Raw genomic sequence first — 22,071 nt, 5'->3', positions numbered from 1 at the left:
GGCAGGGGCTTCTAGGCATTATTCTCAATGACCCAACTTTGAATTCACTGCCCATATGGAGAGATGACATGAAGATATTTTCATTCTGAAGGAAGACACTAATGATTCAAAGGAATGCATTTCTAATGGTGGAACTTCAAGTAGAAAGTGGGACAAATACACTTTGAGATAGCATGTTCTACCTTGTGTTGTTCAAATTGATGTAGGGAGGAGGTAAGAGAAAATGTTAAATAAAGCTATATTCAGAAATTGCAATATGCTGACCAGCCCTGCAGCCAGGCCAGGAAGACATCTTAGAACAAAGGAAGATTCCTGCCGGGATTGCTAAAAACCAATTCCTGACCTCGTGAAAGAGAAACAGAAAAAACAGTCTTTAAGTGGCACCCTAAAAAAATAAAATCCGCATTCCTTATGGCTGAAACCATAGAGAACCTATGGATTAAAGGCTGGGAATTACCAGTTGGTCTTTCACTCTACATACTCTTCCCCTTCCTCACTGTATGTCCATATCAAAGGAAATGGGTTAACAAAGTCTTTTAAACAAGAACTCACAAGAACTAAAGAATGATATATAAACTGAATTCCTTGTACACTCGGGGCTTTCTTTCTCCTCCTCTTAGGTTTTGTCTTTGCTTTCTCTAGTCTTTGCTTTTTCTCTTTTTAAGTAAGCTTTCCTTTTGCCTTGAACTTTGGAGTGTGTATTGAATTCTTTCTGCACTCTCTGCCAAAGGACCCTCTTCTCTTGCTGCAGGGCTTGGTCTCCGCATCCCCTCCCCCAACTCGGGGAAATTTGCCCTGTCCTGCGTCAGAATGACCTAATAGATTGCCTTCCACTTCACTCTCCAAAGAAGTTAGCCTTGTCCTTTGGAACTTCAGAAAACATCTGGCTCATTGTCTTCCTGGGGTTTTCCTTCAGTTCCAAGGACTTTCTGATAATGGATATTCATAACTTGATCTTATCAGTGTAATGTAGGGAGGAGGCAAGAGAATTAAAATGTTAATAAAGCCACAATAAGAGACTGCAATATGCTGATCAGCCCAGCAGCCCGGCCAGGAGAACACCTTCAGAACAAAGGAAGATTTCTGCTGAGATTGCTAGCAATCCATTTCCCACACCTTCGAAGGGGAACAATAGCCAACAGAATCATTTCTTATGGCTAAAACCATGGGGAACCTATGGATTAAAGGCTGGGAACTGCCAGCAGGCCTTTCTCTCTCTTTACTTTTTCACAATACTTACTCTTCCCCTTCCTCACTGTACGTCCATATCAAAGGAAATGGGAACTAAAGAATGACATATAAACTGAATTTCCTGAACACTCAGGCTCCTACTCACTTTTTATGTTTTTTTTAATGTAGACATTCATTTTAAACATTTTAAAAATACCTTTAGCATCCACCGAGCGCATTTTAACAGTAATCCTTCTCTAGAAATTGCTCAAACCAGCCATGTTCCTGCAGAAAGCTTTAATAGCTGGGCGCATGCCCTCAGTAAAGATGGCTACTCTACCATCTATTGCCCTTGCTCGCCTTCAGCAAAGATGGTTCCAGTGACTTCCTTTCGAACTTCTTTTCCCATAACAAATATGGCGCCTCCACTTCCGTATTCCGGCGTGCTGCTGTTTCAGGGCGGTGAGTGTTAAGTGGTGACTTTTCTAAGCAGGTTGTCTCTGTCACTCAGAAATGCCTTGGGATTGGGAGCTGGGAGGGGGTTCTCACAACGCTTCAGGTCATTTTCTCACAATTGGGAAGTTATGGCCGCTTCCTCTGACACACTTTCAGTTTCCTGCCCATCCACCCCTTCCCTTCCTCCACCCTAACATGCGATCTCTGCAGCTTCTGCCGCCTTGGCTTTGGGGAACCCCCAGAATTCGCAGGCAGTGTGTGTGGATGAGCTTAGCTGCTGCTGCTTTTATTTTTTTAAAAACAGCTTTGTTGAGACGTAATTCATGTACAATAAAATTCACCTTTTTAAAGGTTTAATGACGTGGGGCTTAGGATAGAGACGGCCCCAATTGGGGCATGTTGTCTTGTTTATTTATTTATTTATTATTTATTTTTTATGGTGACATTTGACATTGGTTAACAAAATTCAATACGTTTCAGCTGTACACTTTGACAATAAGGTAAATATATATTTACACTGTGTTCACCCATAGTTAGATTTCTTTCTGTCACCACATTTTTGACCCCCTTTACCCAGTCTACCTTCTCCCTTCCCCCACATCCTACTCTCTGGTAAGTAACCACTAGTCTATAGTCCATGTGCATGAGTCTCTGTTTATTTGTCCTGTTCATTTGTTGCTTTTAGGTTTATATCCCACATATAAGTGATATCATGTGATTTTCAACTTTTTCTGTCTGGCTTATTTGCCTTGCATGATTATCTTGAGGTCTATCCATGTTGTCTCAAATTACAGTATTTCTTCTCTTATGGCTGAGTAATATTTCATTGTATATATGTACCACAGCTTCTTTATCCAATAATCTATTGTAGGACACTTCAGTTGCTTCCCTGTCCTGGTCTCTGTGAATAATGCTGTTATGAACATTGGTGTGCAAATATCTTTCGATATGAGTTTTCAAGTCTTTGGGGTAAATACCCAATAGAGTGGTCGCTGGATCATATGGTAGATCAATTCCTTGTTTTTTGAGGAACCTCCATCCTATTTTCCATAGTGGCTGTACCAATTTGCAGTCCCACCAGCAGTGTAGGAGGGTTCCTTTTTCTCCGCATCCTCTCCAACATTTGTTATTACTTGTCCTGTTGATTATAGCTATTATAACAGGTGTGAGATGGTATCTCATTGTGGTTTTGATTTGTATCTCCCTAACAGCTAGCAATGTTGAGCATCTCATGTTGTCTTGTTTAACACTAGCTTCTTTCATTAACTATGATGTTTTCAAAGTTTGTCTTTGTATCATGTATCAGAATTTCATTCCTTTAATGCTGAAAAATATTTCATGTGTGCATATACCATATTTTATTCATCCATTCATTAGTTGATGGACATTTGGATTGTTTTCACTTGTCTATTATGAATAAAGCTGTTATGAACATTTGTGTAGGGTTTGTGTGAGCATATGTTTTTATTTCTTGAGCATATTCCTAAGAGTGGAATTGCCTGGACAAAGTATAACTCTATTTAACCTTCGAGACACCACCAAACTGTTTTTCAAAGTCCCTGTACCATTTTGCGTTTTTGTATGTGGATATCTAGTTATTTCAGTGTTGAAAGACAGTCTTTTCCCCGTAGAATTGCCTCAGCACCTTGTGTAAATCAATTGATGAATAGAAAATTTTCCACAGAAGATGTACAAATGGCCAACAGACACACGAAAAGATGCTCAACATCACTATCATCAGAGAAATGCAAATTAAAACCACAATGAGATATCACCTCAAACCTATCAGAATGACTATTACCAAAAAGACACTAAATAGCAAGTGTTGGTGAGTATGTAGAAAAAAGGGAACTCACATGCACTGTTGGTGGGAATGTTAAATGGTGCAGCCACTATGGAAAACAGTATGGAGTGTCATCAAAAAATTAAAAATAGAACTACCATATGCTCCAGCAATTCCACTTCTGGATATTTATCTGAAGAAAATGAAAACACTAATTTGAAAAAGATACACTCTATGTTCATTGCAATATTATTTACAATTGCCAAGATATGAGAGCAACCTAAGTTTCCATCAAAAGATGAATGGATAAAGAACATGTGGTATGTATATAGAATGGGATACTACTCAGCCATAAAAAAGAATAAAATTTTGCCTTTGTGGCAACATGGATGGACCTAGAGGGTATTACATTAAGTGAAATAAGTAAGAGAAAGACAATTACTATATGATTTTACTTACATGTGGAATCTAAAAGGCAAAACAAATAAAACAGAAACAAACTCATAAACAGAGAACAAACTGATGGTTACCAAAGTAGAGGGAGGTGGGGGATGGGAAAATAGGTGAAAGAGATTAAGAGATATAAACTTTGTGTTATAAAATAAGTCACAAAGATGTAATGTAAAGCATATGGAATATAGTCAATAATGTAATAACTTTGTATGGTGACAGATGGTTACTAGACTTATGGTGATTATTTCATAAGGTATATAAATACTGAATCACTGTGTTGTATACTTGAAACTCATATAATACTATATGTCAACTATACTTCCATTAAAAAAATCAATTGAGCATAGATATAAGATTTTATATCTGGACTCTCCATTCTATTCCATTGACCCATATGTCCAACTTTTTGCCAATACTACACAGTTTTGATTACTATGGCTTTTCAGTAAGTTTTGAAATTGGAAATATGAGTCTTCTAACTTTGTTCTTTTTCAAGGTTGTTTTGGCTATTCTTGGGTCTCTTGCATTTCCATATGTATTTTTTGAAACCGTTTTTTTCAAATTTTTGCAAAAAAATAAAAAGAAGCCAACTGAGATTTTGATAAGAATTACATTGACCTGTAGATCAATTTGGACAGTATTTTCATTATAATATATTGTATTCTATTCCATGAACATAGAGTATCTTTCCATTCATTTAGATCTTCGGTTTCTTTCAACATTTATTTTGTAATTTTCAGTGTACATACTTTACACATTTTTTATTAAATATATTTCTAAATATCTTATTTTTTAATGCTATTGTAATGGAATTTGTGTTCTTTTAATTTCAATGTAATTTTTATATTGCTAATATATATAAATATATGGGCTCTGCAGCTCATCCTCCATCTCCAATTGGACTTCCTTGAGGCTTAGCTCAAGACTTTCTCTTCTTTATTTATGTACACACACACACACACACACACACACACACACACACACACACACATTTTAGAACCATTTGAGAGTATGCTGCAGACATCATGTTCTCCTACCAATATATTCTTGAGGAGCATTGCCGAAAAATAAGGACATTCCCTTAGTCATCTGGTTTTGGTAAAACTGGGAGCAATTTGGGCATGTTGAAAAATTTAAGTGAAGATCCAGTGGAACAGAAGTGAGAGAGGGGATTGTCATTGCTGAGGGCTTGTAGACAAGTCCAGAGAGTGGAATCTAAGGCCTAGGTGGAGGGGTTGGTCTTTGCCAGAAGAGGGACAGCTTCCTGTTGTAAGGAGAGGTGAAGAGAGGTGACACAGTGTGCAGATATGGGAGCCTCGTTATGCTTGATAGGGGAGTTGAAGAAGTTCCTCTTTGCTGGGTTATGTTTTCTCTGTCGATTAGGAAGTGAGACATTCTATTAAAAGAGGAAGAAGGTGTGGGATGGGGAAAGTCTGAATTGAAGAAGACTGGAGAAAACATGAAAGAGTCAAGGAGAGTGGGAGAGGGAGTTATGAGATCGACATCTCAGGATTCATTTGGCCAGATAGCTTATTCCGGGTTGGTGCTCATTCATTAAGAGCAAGCCAGTTCTACCCTATTCAGTGACTCTTATGACCAGCACATGGGGAGTTTGTAGATAGTTGAGTTCATCTAGTCTGCAGTTTTGACAAAAGAGTATGATGAAAAGACAGAATGGGCAGGGAAAGGACATTTAGGGCATCACCAGATTATGGATCATAGAAGATATTGAATAAGGGTGAAAGAAGCAAGATGGCTACTGGATGGGAAATAGAGGGGCAAATGTACTGGAGGTAGGCTAGGAAAACAGGATCTTGTAATTTGTTTTTTGATTATTACTCTTTCACGTATAAAAGCCCGGCATCAGAGCACACATACTGTAATAAGTAGTTTACATGCATTAATTTTATATAATTCTTATGAGAACTCTATAAGGTAAGCAAGCATAGTCATCAATCCATTTTTATAGATGGGAAACAGGATAAGTGAGTTACTCAAGGTGACATAGCTAAAAAGTGACAACAGGGGTTCAAACCTGAGTCTCTCCAACTCGTGACCCTGCACATGTCTGGACATTTCTGCGGAGCTTCTCAGCTGTGTTCCCTGCTTCACTCAGCTAACAATGAAAATGCAAATTGGTCGTGCCACACACCTGCTCAAAAGCTTTTATTATATCGACATTTAAATGGAAATATGTGTAAAAATAAGATGAATTGATGGATGAATAGAGAGTGGGATAGATGGGTAGTTATGTGATAAGGAAAATCATAATAAAATGTTAATTGTGAAATCTAGGCCGTAGCTTTATGGATGTTCATTGGATAATTCTTTCCACTTAATGCTTGAAAACTTTCATGTAAAATATTGGGAAGGAAGAGCCTTAATTTAAAAAAAAAAAGTAAATGAAGTTAAATCGCTTCTTTGTGGACCCCGATTGACCTGTATTTTAGGTCTGTAAGAATCTGTAGAGTAATGGAGGAAAGGCTATCTTCTTTTGGTGAGCAGATTTTTATGTACTAAGAGACTTCTGGTGCCTGCAATCCCAGACATCCTATACTCTCCAGTATCGGAAGAGAATACATTGTATAGTCAAAGCACTTTTGAGAGGAAAATATGCACTTCTGGAGAAGGAAGTTGAACCACATAGAAAGTTTTAGGGCAAAAGATAATCACTGTATTTTACTTGCCAGCATAGGTGGTTTCAGACCATGAGAAGGGTCTCATCTGTCCTTATTACTTGCTTTCTCCTATACAAATTCACAGAGTCCCAAATAATGTGTTTTACATGCACAGATACTTACAATAAAAAGGATTCTGCCTTTCAGTAGCCATTTGTTTTCTTTTTTTGTTCAAATGCCCAGTTTGGAATGTATTTCACATTTAATATAAGTGATTTTAAAAGAAAAGGTAGCTATCACATCAATGTGCTATTTGTTTTTTAAAAGGATTCCTTTTGCTTCATATCATTAATGGTAGATTATTGTTTTCAAGGCACCTTTGCAGGACAACCTGGATGTCATTCATTGACCTATTTGTTCCCTACCAGAAGCCACCAGAGCAGTGTTTGGTAACATGAAGGGAGAAGGAGGAGCCACCAATGCCTGCAGCAGAGGTGTTTGCTGAAATTTCAGGCTTGGTTGGCTAATATAGCACATGTGAAAAGACAAGGTGTTCTTTCTTTGGGAACCTCGATCATGCCACTTCTTTCAGAAGCAATCAGCTGATATCTTGGCTCACTCTCTGCCCAAGTGAATGTTCACAACAGCATGTGACTGGGTGTCCTCAAACAAGAAGAATCTTGCCAGGCCTCTCTTTTGATTTGTTTTTATCCACCTCTTATCTTTGCCTGATCAAGTCACAGCATGGAGACTGTGCAGTCATAGGAAGCAGGGAGGCCACGGAGCTGGGTTCATCCTAGCTTGGTACTTTACAGGTGGATTTCCTTGGGCAAGTTACTCCTCTTTGTGTCTGGGTCTGACTGTCTGGCTGTAAATGAGGATAATCATAGAATTACTTGCTTCATAGGGCTGTTGCAGATGAAGCTCATTGTACAATGCCTGGCATTCAATGACCACTTGGTAAATGTTAACTACTCATTATTATTATGCCATTTATGCTATTCTGAAATTGCTTCTTTCATTTAAACATGCATCTTTGAGTTCTTTCGAGTTCTATCATTTTAACAGCTGCATAGTATTCTATAATTTGGAATACTCTCTTGTCCCAAACCCATTCCTTCTATCTTCTCTAACTCAGCTGATTAATACAACTCAGTCGCCAAAGCTGCAACTTCTTATTGTCTCTCAGATCTCTTTAACTCCTGTATCCATTCAATTATTAAATTCTACTCTCATTTTCCTTCCTAAATATGTCCTTAATCTGCCCCCTGCTCTTGACCAGCCGTGTCTTGCCTTCATTCACACGCTCTTCCTCTTTTACTTGGACCACTGCCAGTGAATAAACTCCTGTTGCTTCTGAGATTGTCTGCCACTGGGCTTAGGCCCTGCACACCCACCTGCTACCCAGCTGCCAAATCTGCAGATCTGACCATGTAACTTCTCTGCATGGTGCATGGTGCATGGTGGCCTATGGAATGCATGACATGTGGTCTTGGCTATAATAAGATTTATTGGTGACAGCAGCTCATGATGAAGCGAGTAACAGAAGATCCAGGATCTCCCCAGGCCCATAGTTACTTTACAGAGAGGTGGGCAGGGATGGCTACACTGCAAAGAGCCTCCCACTAGAGAATCCAGCCCACAGGAGGATATAGAATCAGGAAGGGTCAGAAACACCTCATTTTTGACAAGAAACGTCTAAACACTGAATGCAATAAGCCACCATCATAGTCTTCAGAGCTCAGCTAGAGTGTTTACATATCCAAGTTGCTGATGGCAGCCAGGCCTTAAAGGCTGGTCCTTCCCAGAGCTGGCCAGGAAAAAAAGGTTGTCCCAGCCTAGACCACAGGGTCTGTCCCTCCGCAGTTACCCAGTGTGTGACTGTTCCTTGACTCTGACTTTAAACTCCTGACACTCTATGCCACTTGCGGTTGCCCAAGCTAGTTCCTCTGGTGTTCACGCTGTCCCCTGGCCGTGGGCCAGTCTGCCGTATGCTTAGGGATAACCTCCTCCAGAAAGCCTGCTGCTCCTTTCTGGGTTTCGTACTTCTTGTCATTGTGTTAACCTGGTATGTCTCTTTGTTTGGGTACCCCGAACTGTGAACAACTTGAAGGAAGGGTCTATCATAGTCACCTTTGTATCCTCAGGGCCTGGCACCAGCTTGGCATGTTAAATAATTGGCTGAACTCATGTTTGAGTAGGCCACAGAGGAAAATGCCAATCACCTATAATTTCACTATGCAGAAATTAAACTACTGAATTAATTACCACTGAAATTAATTTAAGATATACCCTTCCAGATTTTGTTTTTCTAGCTGTAGATCTATACATTTCATACATACATACATCCCACACATGATATTTTATTTTATCTGGCTCAAACTCTACTAATTGTTTTAAAATCTTTTTCCATTGAGTACCTCATGAACAGTTTCTCTTCTCATTAAACACTCCTGTAGCACTTGAATTATAGTGCTGCACAGTATTTCATCTTTACAAGAAACACAGCTTATTTTCCAGCTGAAGTTATTAATGATTTCTTTCTGTAATAATAGTGTTTGTTTCTCATGATGAAGAAAACATGGTAAACAAACCTGGGTCTGAAGTAAAGACAAGGAAGACTATTAATAATGGGAAAGTAAATTATCCTGGTTCTACTGTGGTTTGGCCTTTAAGGTTCTGGGGCTTTAGTCTTTCAAGCCGGCAGCTGCTGTAAAGGAGGCTTCTCTTATGCAATGCCTTTTGTGTTGAATTGTTTAATTTTTTCCGTGGCAGGACTATGGCGACCCAGGAAGTCACTCCAGGCAGCCAGTCAGAGGAGAGCAGTGTTTTAGACCTGCCATCAGCTTGTGACATAAGAAACTACATGCTGCAGAGACCCAGCCAAGAGGCCCACAGCGAGGCTTTTCTTTCTGTGGAGGCCCTTTCTATTCCTACCTCTTCTGATGTGGAACCAGGTAAGAAGCAGAGTTTAAAACAAACTACCATAAAAACAAAAACAAAAACCTTAGCATATACGGGTATGTGATAGTTTGTTTCTCTTCTAATGGCAGATCTCTGTGGGATGATTCATTGTCTCAGGTAGACAAACATTTCATCTAAACAAAACTGTGGGGAGAGACTTCAGAGGACAGGCCTCCCCAAGTAACTACCACAAGGAGCTGTTTCCTAGAGACCTTTTTTTTGATTTGCATTCCTTTCTGATCTCCATCCAAATGCATTCAGAGGCAAGAGAACACTTGGTTCAACAGGGATAGAGTAGAGTAGAATTGGTTTTTGTTTTGTTCTTTTTTTTTTTTTTTAGGCGAGGCAACCGTTGGTTGACCTCACAAATTGTAAGGACCTTGTCAGTTTACAATCCCTTATTTTTTTATTTTTTACGTCTACAGCACCTAGGCTTCCTAGGTGATCTCCCATCCAAGTACTAACCAGGCCCAATCCTGCTTAGCTTCCGAGATCAGACAGGATCGGACTTGTTCAGGGTGGCATGGCCGTAGTGTTTTGTTCTTTTAAAACTTCAGAAAATAGCAATGTGGGCCAGTTATGTGTTATAGGTATAGTAATAGTAATAGGGACTTTAGGATTCCTCTTATGAAATATATTCTGTATTTAGGTAACAACTTGTCTACATATTTCCCTTACTAAATTACCACAGAATCTGTTATTTAAGTGTAATGATAATTCCTTGACGTAGTTGGTGACCATTTCCAGTTGCAAGGCCCATCTCTTCCCCATTCATTGCCCAATCCAGACCTGGAGGTCCACAGACTTGGATTCAAAGCTCTGCCACTTACTGGCTGTGTGACTTGAGGCATGTTTCTTAACTCCTCTGAGCTCCAAAATCATCTACAAAATGGTGATTGAGTGCTTGCCCCATGGAGTTAACGCTGACTCTGGAAACAATGTAAAGTACCTGTCATTGTGTTTGCCATACATTGGTACTCAATTATTATTATTTATTATGATTATTGTTGTTATTGTTATTAATATTAAGAAACCCAAATATATATTTTTAACTTAGGTCCTAAAAAATGTATGCCTTAGTGATGATGAATTTAGTGTTGGCAGTAAGTAGGATGTGTATCTGTCATTGTCTTCAAGAAGTCTATGAAAAAATTTTTTTTGTAAATTCCCTCGTGATTTTCAGAACAAAGTAATCAGGATCAGTCGGCCTCCTATTTAATTCAGTTCCTGATCGAGGATAGATTATGCCTTATCCTTTTTCTTTCTAGATTCAAAGTCTTAGTTTATTTAACCTTTCCTCTTCCCACTCCTATCCTGCTGCCTCTTAATTACTTTCCATCCCTAAAACTGATTTCGTTCATCATATCTGGTTATTGCAGCACTTCCTGAAACAAGTGGGTGGATGAAGAGAACTTTAGAAGTGTTGTTCTATTGAAACACTTCGTGTCATGGCTCTGTTCTTCCAGAGAATTATATGGACTCAGTTTTTAATTTTTATTGCCTATTGGGCGAATAATCCATAGGAAAGCAATTGTTATTATTTTGAATTTGGTTGGCAGTTCTAAAACAAGAAGCATATTGAAATATTTATATTGGAGTATTTGTTAAAAATCTAGACATTTTATGCAAAAAATTAAAAAAAGGTTCTTTCCTAAACCCTTACAAAGGTCTAAACATGGGAAGGCACACTCAAATGCTAAGACAACAATTTTCCATAACATCAGTCATGATAGTGCTGGGTCAGACTGTCTGGCTTGAATTCTGGTTCTGCTGCTTCTTGTAGTTTGAACTTGGGCAAGTCACTTTATCTCTGCGTGTTGGTTTCGTCATTTGCAAGAAATAATAACACCTACCTCATTGTGGGGAGGCATAATGAAGCTGAATGTGTGTGATATACAGTGCATGGCACACGGTGAGCTCACAGAAATCCAACTCCTTATGAGTTCAGCACCTGGGCCACTCAACACACCACCGTACTGACAAGGCTCCCTTAGCACTCATGACCTCTCACCTCAGTGGACCCTTCGTGTTGCCCACCCATCACACACCATTTTCCCAGCATGTTTACTCTCCTGCCCTCCTGGATGACTGTTTCATATCTTCTCCTCTCTTTGCAAAACTCCATTACCTCCTCCTTTAGCCTTTCTCTCAGCTGATGACCTCGTGAGCTGACTTCCTCTTTCGTAAGAAAACAGAAGCGATCAGAAGAGAATCACCCACTCACACGCCACATCCACCAGCTTCTTTCTCTCCCATTCCTCTCTTATCCTTCACTTCTGCACTAAATCCTGTCCTCTCTTATCTACTCAAGGTCATGGCAATCTCCTGCATGACTGATTCCCCAATCTACTGGTCATTCTCATGATCATAAAAACATGCTGTAATATCTCCCATCTTAAAAAAAAAAAAGAAGGTCCACCCTAGACCCCAAGTTCTCCTCTAGTTACGGTCTTGTTTCTCTGTTCCTTCCTACAGAAAACCCCTTAAAAGAGTCACCTACACCTACCTTCTCCAATTTCTCTCCTCCCAGTTCCTCCAGCCAGGCTTCTATCACCATCACTCCATGAAAATAGCTCCTGTCAAGGCCACTGATGACCTCCACGTTGTCGAATCCAATGGGCACTCCTCAAGCCTTATCCTTTCTGATCTATCAGGAACATTTACACAGTTGACTTTTCCTCTTTGAACTCTTTCCTCACTGGGCTTTCTGGGAGGCAAGCTCTCAAGGTTCTGTTCTTACTTTACTGTAAATTTGTTCTCAGTCTCCTTTGCTGGTTTCTTCTTGCCTCTCTAGCCTTTTTATTATTGGAGAGCCCCAGGGCTGAGTCCTCAGATCTCTTCTGTATTATCACTCATTTCCCGAATGATCTTATGCAGTCCAGAAGACTTAAATGCCCTCAGGACCCTGCTGAATCCCATATTTCTCTCTCTAGCTTGGATTCCTAGCTTGGCAATTAGACCATCTGTGTACTTGACATCATCACTTAGATTTCTATTAGACCTCTTAAGTCTGACACATCCTAAACCAAATTCCTAATACCTTTACTTCATTCCCTAGTTCGTTCGCCATCACATACACAGTCACACCTGTTATTCGAGGCTCTCTCATCTCAAAAAAGCACTTGCATCCTCTGTTTACTTAGGCAAAAACCTAGGAGTCATCCTCAACTTCTTTCTTTCTCTTGAACCTCACATCCGGTTTATCAGCAAATCCTGTCAGCTCTACCTTCAGAATAAATCTAGAATCTAAACAGTTTTTGCCATCTTTACTGACACCCTGCCCCAAGCCACTATCATCTGTCTTCTGGATTATTGTTACATTCTCCTAACTAACTTTTTCCACACTTGTCCTTATCCTCCTACAATCCCTTCTCAGAACAGCAAGGATCCTTTTAAAATATAAATCAGATCATGCTAGTCATTGGTACAAAACTCCCTGTGGCTTCTCTCTGACTCAGAGCGAAAGCAAAAGTGCTTACCTGGCACCCGTGCCTTCTAGGCCCTGGACCCGCCACCACCTCTCTGATTTCTTCTCCTACTGTTCTCCCCACCCTCACTGGGCAGAGCCTCACCTCTGCCACACCAACCGTGTCCCTTAGGCCTGCGTGCTCACCCTTCAGGGAGGCCCACCCACCTCCTGTGTGTAAGAGCCAGCTCCTGCTGACGTTCCTTCATTGTATCCTTTCCCAGCTTTATTCTTCACCACAGAGCTAGTGCCATTGGACACCCTATGTATTTGATTGTGGTAGCAGGGACCATGGGCCCAGGCTTAAACCTAACCTGTAAAGGATTCCCCATTTCACCTCGTAGTTGCCTCTGGCTATGGGCCTATCACTGACCTGCTCTTCCCAGCCATGCTTTGTCAAGGTGTTGCCTATACACTCCTTCATCTCATGTTTGTTCCTCATTCCTGGGCACATGACCTCCAGCCCCACTGCCCACTGGTCTAAGCCTTCTCTTGCTCAGGTGCCAGTGACCTTCCCCCGAGGCTAAACCTAATGGGTACTCCTCTGCCCTTATATGCTCACTGCTATATCACTGTTCGTGCCCTGGAGGACATTAGTGGCAAGGGATGTGAGACTTAAGAGTATTTCTAAGAAACCAATGGGTTCATAAGAATCTGAGAGTATTAGTCTGAAAAAGTTCAGAAACCTTAGTCATCTTAGTCTGGGTACCGAAAGGTAGGTGAGGCCAGGCTATATTTGTCTAAATAAACAGAGATCAGCTGTCCCGAAATGACCAACTAGCCACTTCTTATGAAGTGCTGCTGGAGTAAACAACTTGTCACCTAAGCCAGGCACGGGATTACGAACCTCCCTCCCTCCAGCCATCCTGATAACATAAGGCAAGAGACCCTCACCCCAGAAAGGTCTTCCCCAAACACCGTTTCCATCCCATTTCCCTAAGAGCCTTTGAGATTTCATTGCATGCTTCCACTTTCCTGCCAACTCCAGTCAAAGGTCCTGTGCCTCATTTTCAGGACTCTGTTATCTGGTGTCTGGGGTATTTGTTCAAAATATTTAACAACCGATTCAGCGGTATTGCAATATTTTAATAACTGGCAAAGCTGTCCAGGTGCACACTAGCCGAATAGAGGCCTCTGCTGGTATCTAATTACTCGTTAACACAGGCCTGCTGTTCCTGCTAGGCCCATTTTTATGCTGAGTCAGACCTTAATGCCTCAGCTGAGCTGCACTGTTCCCCAATTTAAAATGGGCTCCCTTCTCCCTAGTCAGCTCCAGCTCACTCTAGAGACTGCTGAATTGAATCCATCCTTTAGTCCCAAATACATACTTGTTGATGGACTTGAAGCTTCTGCTTCTGAGAGACGTTTTTCCTTTCTCTTTTGTTACTGGGCTCAAGGAAAGCATAGAGTAAACAACAGCAGTCCCAAGCGAAATGGGAAATGGTCCTGGATTAAACCTCTTAGAAGCCATGTCCCAAAGATTTCTTAGAGGTTCAGTCCTGTGTGCGTTACTATAGCTTGATAAACTCTGGGCAGCTCATGTGGCATACCTCATCAGGACTTTCTGAGACATTTGTCCTGGACAGCACCCAAGATACAGTCTAATACAGGACAAAGAGTTTCTCTCAAGTTGCTTAGATATTACAATGTGGAGGTGGGAAATCTTAGCTTTTTCCTCAAACTTGAACTTCTAAGATCAGTTGTTGGAGAAACAGGTTGAATGTATATAGCCATTTGAGTGTTAAACACAATGAGTCTTTGATGATAAAAGAGCCTAGCTAATAGATAGGTATAAGTTTAGAGTAAATAGTGCTTTAATGCCCCCTTACTCTTTTGGAATCTGTCAACATTACATCCTCAAAGGTCATTTTAAAATCTGTATATTAAAGCATCTCATACAAGGAATTTGATATTTAAGAGTAGATAAATATGTCTTTTTTTCCTTTCAATGACGCATGTGGTATCTGTTTGTAAATCTAGAAAATTTTATTTTCATAAGAAATGATAAGCTCTTAAATCCAAAATTGCAAAATAGAATTTATGTAATTCTGGATGTGTTGTCGTTGTTTTAAAGAAGAGTAAGGGTATATTTTATACATGTAAATAATTTTAAAGTTAATTTCTTTATAGGTGCATTAAATGATATTCAACCTTGTGCCTAATGACCTAGCACCCTCTAAACTGGACCTAAGATTCTGAGGGAGGGAGAGGAAGAGACTGATGAACCAATTCTCTGAGAAATCATACAACAAAATCCGGTACTTCCTATTACATATCAGGTTGATGGGTTTTATTCGGAAAGTTTGAGTATTCTGTATAGCAGTACATCTCTGAACTTGTTACCACTTCCTGGATGGAGTTATGCAGGTTTGATTTTATTTTGAGTCAGCCATCTAGACTTAATTTTCAGTTCCAGAATGGGATTTTGAACTTTTGCTTGCTACTGTTGGAAGGCAGCAGTGTGTCCTAATCATGTGGCCCAAGCAGTGAGAATATAAGAATATATGATTAAGGCCCACAGAGTTAGTAAATGTCATAGCTTCTGGGCCAGTGGTTTTCAAACTGTGCTCCAGGCACAGTTTGAACCTTTAGGAGCTATAGGTTCAGGGTTGGGAGAAGTACTGAGCTTATGGAGACCATAGACTCTCCACTTTTGCTCACCCATATCAGCTTATTTACCTTATGGGCTGCCAGATGAGCATTTATTAGAAAAAAAGATGTCAGGGCCAAAAAGAGTTTGAAAACCACCAAGCTCACCTAGTTGTCTCATTTTCTACAATGGTAGGTTGAACCCCAAGATTATGAAGAAAATCACCAAGGTCATGGAATGACGTGGCAACTCCTATTTCCTAGTTGTCCCTCTGTACAGACTACCACTAATCATGACGTTTTTGTCCCTTAAAAAAAAAAGTCTCTATTTTAGACTGCTAAATCATAGATAACAGCAAATAGTCGTTAGCGATGATAATAGTTTAAGCATAGACTTATTTTTAAAGGCTCAAGAATGCTATTTGCCATCTGTGACATCTCTCATCACTCCTTACTTTTGAGTTTCAAGGGTACCTGCTGTGGGAGAAGAGACTTGTTTACTTCTGTGTACTCTGCCTGCAGTTACAGTTTTAAAAAGAAATCCCAACAAAGTTGAAAAACAGGCTGTATTCCAGTTTGAGAGCCACACCTACAGGCATTTATCTTTTCAATCCAGGTGAATAGCAGTGCCCACATGGTCTGACCCAATAGCTTTCCTCCAGGGCTTCTCCAAGTGAACATTTATTATGCTTGTCACTCAGTTGTGTATTCTTAAAATATAAGAAAACAGCGTGATTAAAATAGTCAAACATACATCATCACTACTATCATTCACTGTTATATATTTGTGGGACAAAGAAGACTATACACAATTAAGAGAAGACAGATTAATAGTGTATCATTTATTGTATACTTACATTCCAGCCACTGTGCTATGCATTTTATATGTACTCTTCCTTCTGATTCTCACATTCACCTGCAAGAAATGAATACTATTATAATTTCCATGTTACCCAAGAGGAAATAGAGCCTTGGAGAGGTTACATATTAATATGTTACCCAAAGAATGGTGGTAAGCTGAGACTCAGATCTGAGTCAGGCTGACTTCAAAGGCAGAGCTTTAAAAGAAATACAAACATCCAGGTATGAGTCAGTACTAAGTAGTAAGTTGAAGTCAAATATTTAGTTACCTCTTTCAGTCACTGCTAGATTCTTTCTGCTAACTCTGAATGTCTTCAATATCAGCACCCTCTCAAGGATGACCAGGACTCTGGTTCATTTGACCAGCATTGTGTCCACTGCCCATTGAGTTCCCCTCTGAACCCTGTTGTTGAAGAAGCTCTAATCGGAGAGAGGGCATTGCCTTCTCAGTTAAATTTCTCACACCAGGTAGGATCCAACTTCTTGTATTAAAATCAAGGGAAGAAAACAAGCCAGGAATTTTAACTGTTTGCTGGAATGAATGGAACCCTTAATAACTTCTCCTGTCCAAAAAAATATTTTCTCACCTAGACTGGGAACTCTTCTAATTCTTGGTTCTTTGCCCTTTGAAGTCGTAAATCATGATTTTTGTCTGCTGAGTGGCTGCCTTTTGCAGACCAGCCAGCTCCTTGTTATTGAAACATAACTTTTAAGGGTAAATCCTTTTTAATTCATTACTGGACCCCTCCTATTTGCCTGTCAGGGTTCATGCTTTGTTCTCTGCTTTATCTAATTACAGTGCTTACAATTCTTGCCTTCTAAACCTAGGCCCTGACATGTGAGTAGAGAATAGGGGTGCAGTGCCTGGCACATAGTAGGTGCACGCTCAGTAAAGGCTGGTTGAATGAATAAATGAAAAATACAATAAGTGTAATTTGATAATACCCTGATTATGAGTTTTAACTTTATCATCACATTTAAGCTGTGATTGATCTTATGTATGCTTTAGGATAAGATAATTTCTAAGTTAAATAAGTATATATGTTTACATAAACCCTGCAAATTTGCTCAACTCTCATTGGGAAAGTCTTTAGGCTAGTCTAAACTGGCCTCTCTCTAAAGCCCATGGCTTTTTTTTCTTTATAAAAAAAACAGCAGAGAAATGAACATCTGTGAGGAGATACGATGCTACTGGGGGTAAAAAATTATCATGACATTTCCCCACCATGAAGAAAGCATGTTTCTAGTGAAGTTGTTTCTTTATTTGTTCAGCAAATATTTCTCTAATTATGCTGTGTGAGATTATGGCTGTAAGGATAACCCTAAAGACTGATTTTTAAAGCAATGGTCTTAAGAAAACTGGATTCTGATCACATTTTATAACATTAAAAAACAAACAAGCAAAGAGGTATAGTTCCATTTCTTCACTATATATTCAGCAGTTACGTGCAGAATTTTCTTTTACAAAGAGCTCTTGGAAAATATTAGGGAATCTTAGGCACAGTGTAAATAAAAAGGTGGGGAAGTTACTCATGGGCAAATGCCATTTTAGAAGCAGAGTTTGGGAGAGAATGGATTAAGATACTATGCCATGTTTTTAGTCAGTGATACCTAAACTGGGGCTTTGGGTCTAGGGTCTGAGAGGTGCCTGCCGTCTCTTGCCGCCGGGCAGTGTGTGAGTCTACTGCCCTCTAGTGACTACTTTTTACATATTCTTGGGCCTTACTAAGAAAGCAATGAGTTTAAATGTAACAGATGTATAAAAGATCTGTCATTTATTCTTGCAGAGTTTTGTGCCTACTAGGGATCAGACTTAAAACTGTTAGAGATTATTTTACTCTTTTGAAATTGGAGAAGCTAACTTGTCTTAAGGCCAGCAATGTCAGGTCTAGTTACTGCTCATATGTCCTACAACTTGAGGACCCCTTTTAATTACCTTGCTTGATTGATTGCAGGCTAGAGAATGATGTCTGGTTTTTCTCTAGTAAAAGTTGCACTTTTTTTTTTTTAACGAAGATAAGACCAAAGGATTTAAATTTTTCTTTATTTGATGAAATTATAGTAGCCTTAAAGGGTAATGAAATTTTAAAAATCTTTTGGGATTTCTAATCTGACATGATGACATAGTCTCATTTCTCCCTGCTTCTTCCTGCTAAGTACAACTACAAACCCTGGAAACATAAGAGGCAACCAAAGTTTGGAGAAATTTCCCAGGAAGGTGGTAAGAGGAAAGTAAGTTGGTTCGGGGTCCTGGGACTGAAGGAGCAACACAGAAGCAGGGTGTCTTATGTCCACCTACACAACAGAATAAGGTGACCAGGACCCCATGCATCCTGACCTGCAACCTAGCAACAAGAAGGGGCTGAGATAGGCTCATTTCTCCCCAGGATTGACCAGTTGTTCACCCAACATCACCAGGTTAAGCCAAAAAGGGGATTGATAGGAGACCCAAAACAGTATGTAGTCATGGGATGCGCTCTCCTCCATTGGGTCTGAGACTTCTCTCCCCGGCCCAGCCTGACTTAGGTGGCCAGGAGGCACAAACAAGGGGATTCTGCCAATGCAGCAAGTGATCCGAGCCTGGGAAGCACCTTTGTTGCCATGGGCCTGAGACTCCCCTCCCCTACACACATTCACTGGGGCAGCTGGGGAATAGCTGGCAACACTGGAAAAGGGAATCCCACCTAAACAAGCAGCCTTGCCTGGGAAGCCTCCTCCCAGGGGGTCTGAGATCTCCCTCCTCCACCAAAAGACACCATAGGCCAGGCCAGTCCCTCAGGCAGCCCCAACAGGGACCTGTGGGAGCAGTACCAGATCAACCACGTAGACCAAAACAAACAGCAAAGCCTCTGAAAATTAAACTGTCACTGGAACCACAGCTCACAAAAGTAGGCCATGGTCTGTGTGGTAAACCTAAACAGAGTGGCTGCATGCTAAAGTAAAGAATTTAAATAGGACCAAGAGTCTCTAAATATAGTAAACAAAATGCTCAGGATACAACCAAAGATCACCTGTCTTGATACCAAGAACTGAAAATCACAACTTAAATATAAAAGTAGTCATAGACACTCACATTGAGATGAATCAAATGTTAGAATTATTTGACAAGGATTTTAAAGCAACAACCATGAAAATACTTCAACGATCATTTACAAATTCTCTTAAAACAAATGAAAAACCAAAATCTCAGTGAAGAAATATACGTTATAAAAAGAAGCAAATGGAAATGATAGAATAGAAAAAAATTGATAAATTGGACCTCATCGAAATTAAAAACTTTTGCTCTCTGAAAGCCCACATGAAGAAGATGCAAAGACAAGGTACAAACCAGGAGAAAATATTTGCAAATTCGATATCTGACAAAGAACTAATGTTTAGAGTATATGAAGAACTCAAAAAACTCAACAGTAAAAATATCCTATTAGAAAATGGGCAAAAGACATAAAGAGACATTTCTCTGAAGAAGATATCCACAAAATGTTCAATATCATTAGCCATGACAAAATACAAATTAAAACCATAATGATACCTATCAGAATGCTAAAATAAAAAATACTGACAACACCAAATACTGGTGAAGAGGTAGAGAAACCAGATCATTTTATACATTGTTGGTGGGAATATAAAACAGCCACTCTGGAAAACAGTTTGGCAGTTTCATATAAAACTAAATATACAACTTTCATATAACCCAGCAATTGCACTCTTGGACATTTATCTGAGAGAAATGAAAACTTACGTTCATGCAAAAACCTATACATGAGTGTTCATAGCAGGTGTATTCGTAAGAGCCCAAAGATATCCTCCAGCTAGAAAATGGTTAAACAAATTGTAGTGCATTTATACCAGGGAATACCACTCAGTAATAAAAAGGAATGAACTAGTCTAGTGATGCATACAACACTTGGATGAATCTCCAGGGAATTATGCTGCATGAGGGAAAAAAACTAATTCTGAAAGATATGTACTGTATGACTCCATTTATGTATTATTTTTGAAATTACAAAATGTTTAGAAATTGGAGAACAGATAAGTGGATGCCAGGGTCTGCGTTTAGGGTGGGCAGGAGGGAAAAGGGTATAGTTATAAAGGGCAACATAAGAGATCCTGTAGTGATGGAAATATTCTGTATCTTGACTGTGGTCATGGGTACATGAAATTATACGTGTGATAAAATTGTATAGACACAAATGAATGAGTACAGTAAAACTGAAGAAATCTGAGATTGTTAGATTGTATCAGTGTCAATATACTATAGTTTGAAGTACATTGGGGGAAAGTGGGTAAAGGTTCACGTGATCTGCTTGTTATTTCTTAGCACTGTATGGGAATCTTTAATATTTCAATAATACTTTCAATTAAAAAATCTGTTGGGCATCAAGAAATAATGGCCCTTTTAAGATCCTTGTCAGATTTTTTCCCGTTCTTTGTGTTTTTCTGAAATAGTTTTATTTTTCTCTGAAACAACTTTAAAAATTCATTATAAAAATAAACAGTTCCCTTTCTTTGATCAATTTTCATTGTTTCTAATGTTTGCTATTATAAAGGGCTGTGTTCAACGCCCTTCTGGTTAAACTTTTGCGTGTAGCTTAAATTATTCTTCAAGCTAAATTCCTGTAAGAGAAGTTGCTCTATCACATTAAAACAGATTTTTTTCATGAAAAATATTTCCTTTAAAAAATTTTTTAAATTTATTTTGCAGTTATGGTTGACATAAAACATATTAGTTTCGGGAATACAAAATAGTGATTAGATATTTATATACAAATAATTTTTTATACATATTCTAGTTCATCCTCCAGAAAAGGGATGAAAATCACTTTTTCCAAGGTTCTTATCTATATGAGTATTTATAATTTTTAAAAACTTTTCTGATGATATAGACAGAACAAAATCATTTTTGTTTCAATTTACATTTCTCTGATTATAGTGGAAAAAAAGTGTTTTCTTGCACTTTTATTTATACCTACCAGCTTTCTGACCTTGGGCAAGTTGCTGCACCTTGCTTTGCTCAGTTTCCTCATCTGTAGACTGAGAACGACAATCCTGCCAGCTCTTAGGTTGTCATGAGGATTGAGTGAGGCGCCTGGAGCTTAGTGCACTCAGTCAAGGCTAGCCGTCATTCCCACGACTGCTGTTACGAGGGCTGCTGCTGGAGTTGTTTCTCGACTTCCACTTCTTCTTTATTGAATTCCTTTCAGTAAGAGACCGACCAAGCTTATAAAAGAAAATTGTTATCCAATTCTGTAGGAGAGGGTTTAAAGCTAGTTGTCATTATAGCTAGTGCAGCAGTTCTCAACTGAAGGTGATTTTGTCCCCCAGGGGATGTTTGGCAATGCCCAGAGGCATTTTTCGTTGGAGGCAGTGCTACTGGTATCTAGTGGGTAGAGGGCAGAGGTGATGCTAAACAGTCTACAATGGAAGGACAGCCCTTCTCCACAACAAAGAATGTTCTGTCCCAAAATGTCAATAGTTCCGAGGTTGCGAAACCCTGAGCTAGCGCAAAGATTCCTCCTGTGCTGTCTTATTAGTTCATTCAAAGCACATTGCTTTTTATACTCCAGCACATTTGTATCTTTTATCTTATTGATTAAAAATTTTTTTATCCTATATTTCTAGATTCAAATTTTAAGATTTCTCTAAGCGTTCTTAAGGCTGTAATTTCTATTTACTTTTATATTTAAATAATTTATATACACACACTGGCAAGG

The 22,071-nt window shown here is 39.4% G+C and overlaps 1 protein-coding gene, 1 long non-coding RNA gene and 1 pseudogene across 5 annotated transcripts in view; 1 reads left to right on the top strand and 2 right to left on the bottom strand.

Moving 5' to 3' along the window:
- Nucleotides 1–1,562: 1,562 nt before the first annotated feature.
- LOC120603417 (shieldin complex subunit 1-like) overlaps nucleotides 1,563–22,071 on the top strand; it is a 96,730-nt gene continuing 76,221 nt past the window's right edge. Inside the window, exons 1-3 of one of the 4 annotated variants that reach the window (XM_039863768.1) lie at nucleotides 1,592–1,632; nucleotides 3,258–3,454; nucleotides 9,256–9,437. In XM_039863768.1, coding sequence (XP_039719702.1) covers nucleotides 3,345–3,454; nucleotides 9,256–9,437 — 292 coding nt within the window. In that variant the 5' untranslated portion in view covers nucleotides 1,592–1,632; nucleotides 3,258–3,344. Of the gene's footprint in view, nucleotides 1,633–2,791; nucleotides 3,455–9,255; nucleotides 9,438–22,071 lie in introns of those variants that run through there. The other 3 variants (XM_039863770.1, XM_039863772.1, XM_039863771.1) reach the window with 3 other exon arrangements.
- LOC120603419 (uncharacterized) lies at nucleotides 7,224–21,892 on the bottom strand. Its single transcript, XR_005653007.1, has 3 exons — nucleotides 21,331–21,892; nucleotides 16,357–16,415; nucleotides 7,224–7,348 (listed from the first exon to the last, which is right to left on the bottom strand). It is a non-coding gene; the product is annotated as an uncharacterized LOC120603419 (long non-coding RNA).
- On the bottom strand, nucleotides 9,861–9,979 carry LOC120604139 (uncharacterized; annotated as a pseudogene).

The sequence above is a fragment of the Pteropus medius genome, unplaced genomic scaffold (genome assembly GCF_902729225.1).
Source record: "Pteropus medius unplaced genomic scaffold, Ma_sr-lr_union100, whole genome shotgun sequence".
Taxonomy (NCBI): Eukaryota; Metazoa; Chordata; class Mammalia; order Chiroptera; family Pteropodidae; genus Pteropus; species Pteropus medius.
This window is presented reverse-complemented; position numbering and strand designations above follow the sequence as displayed.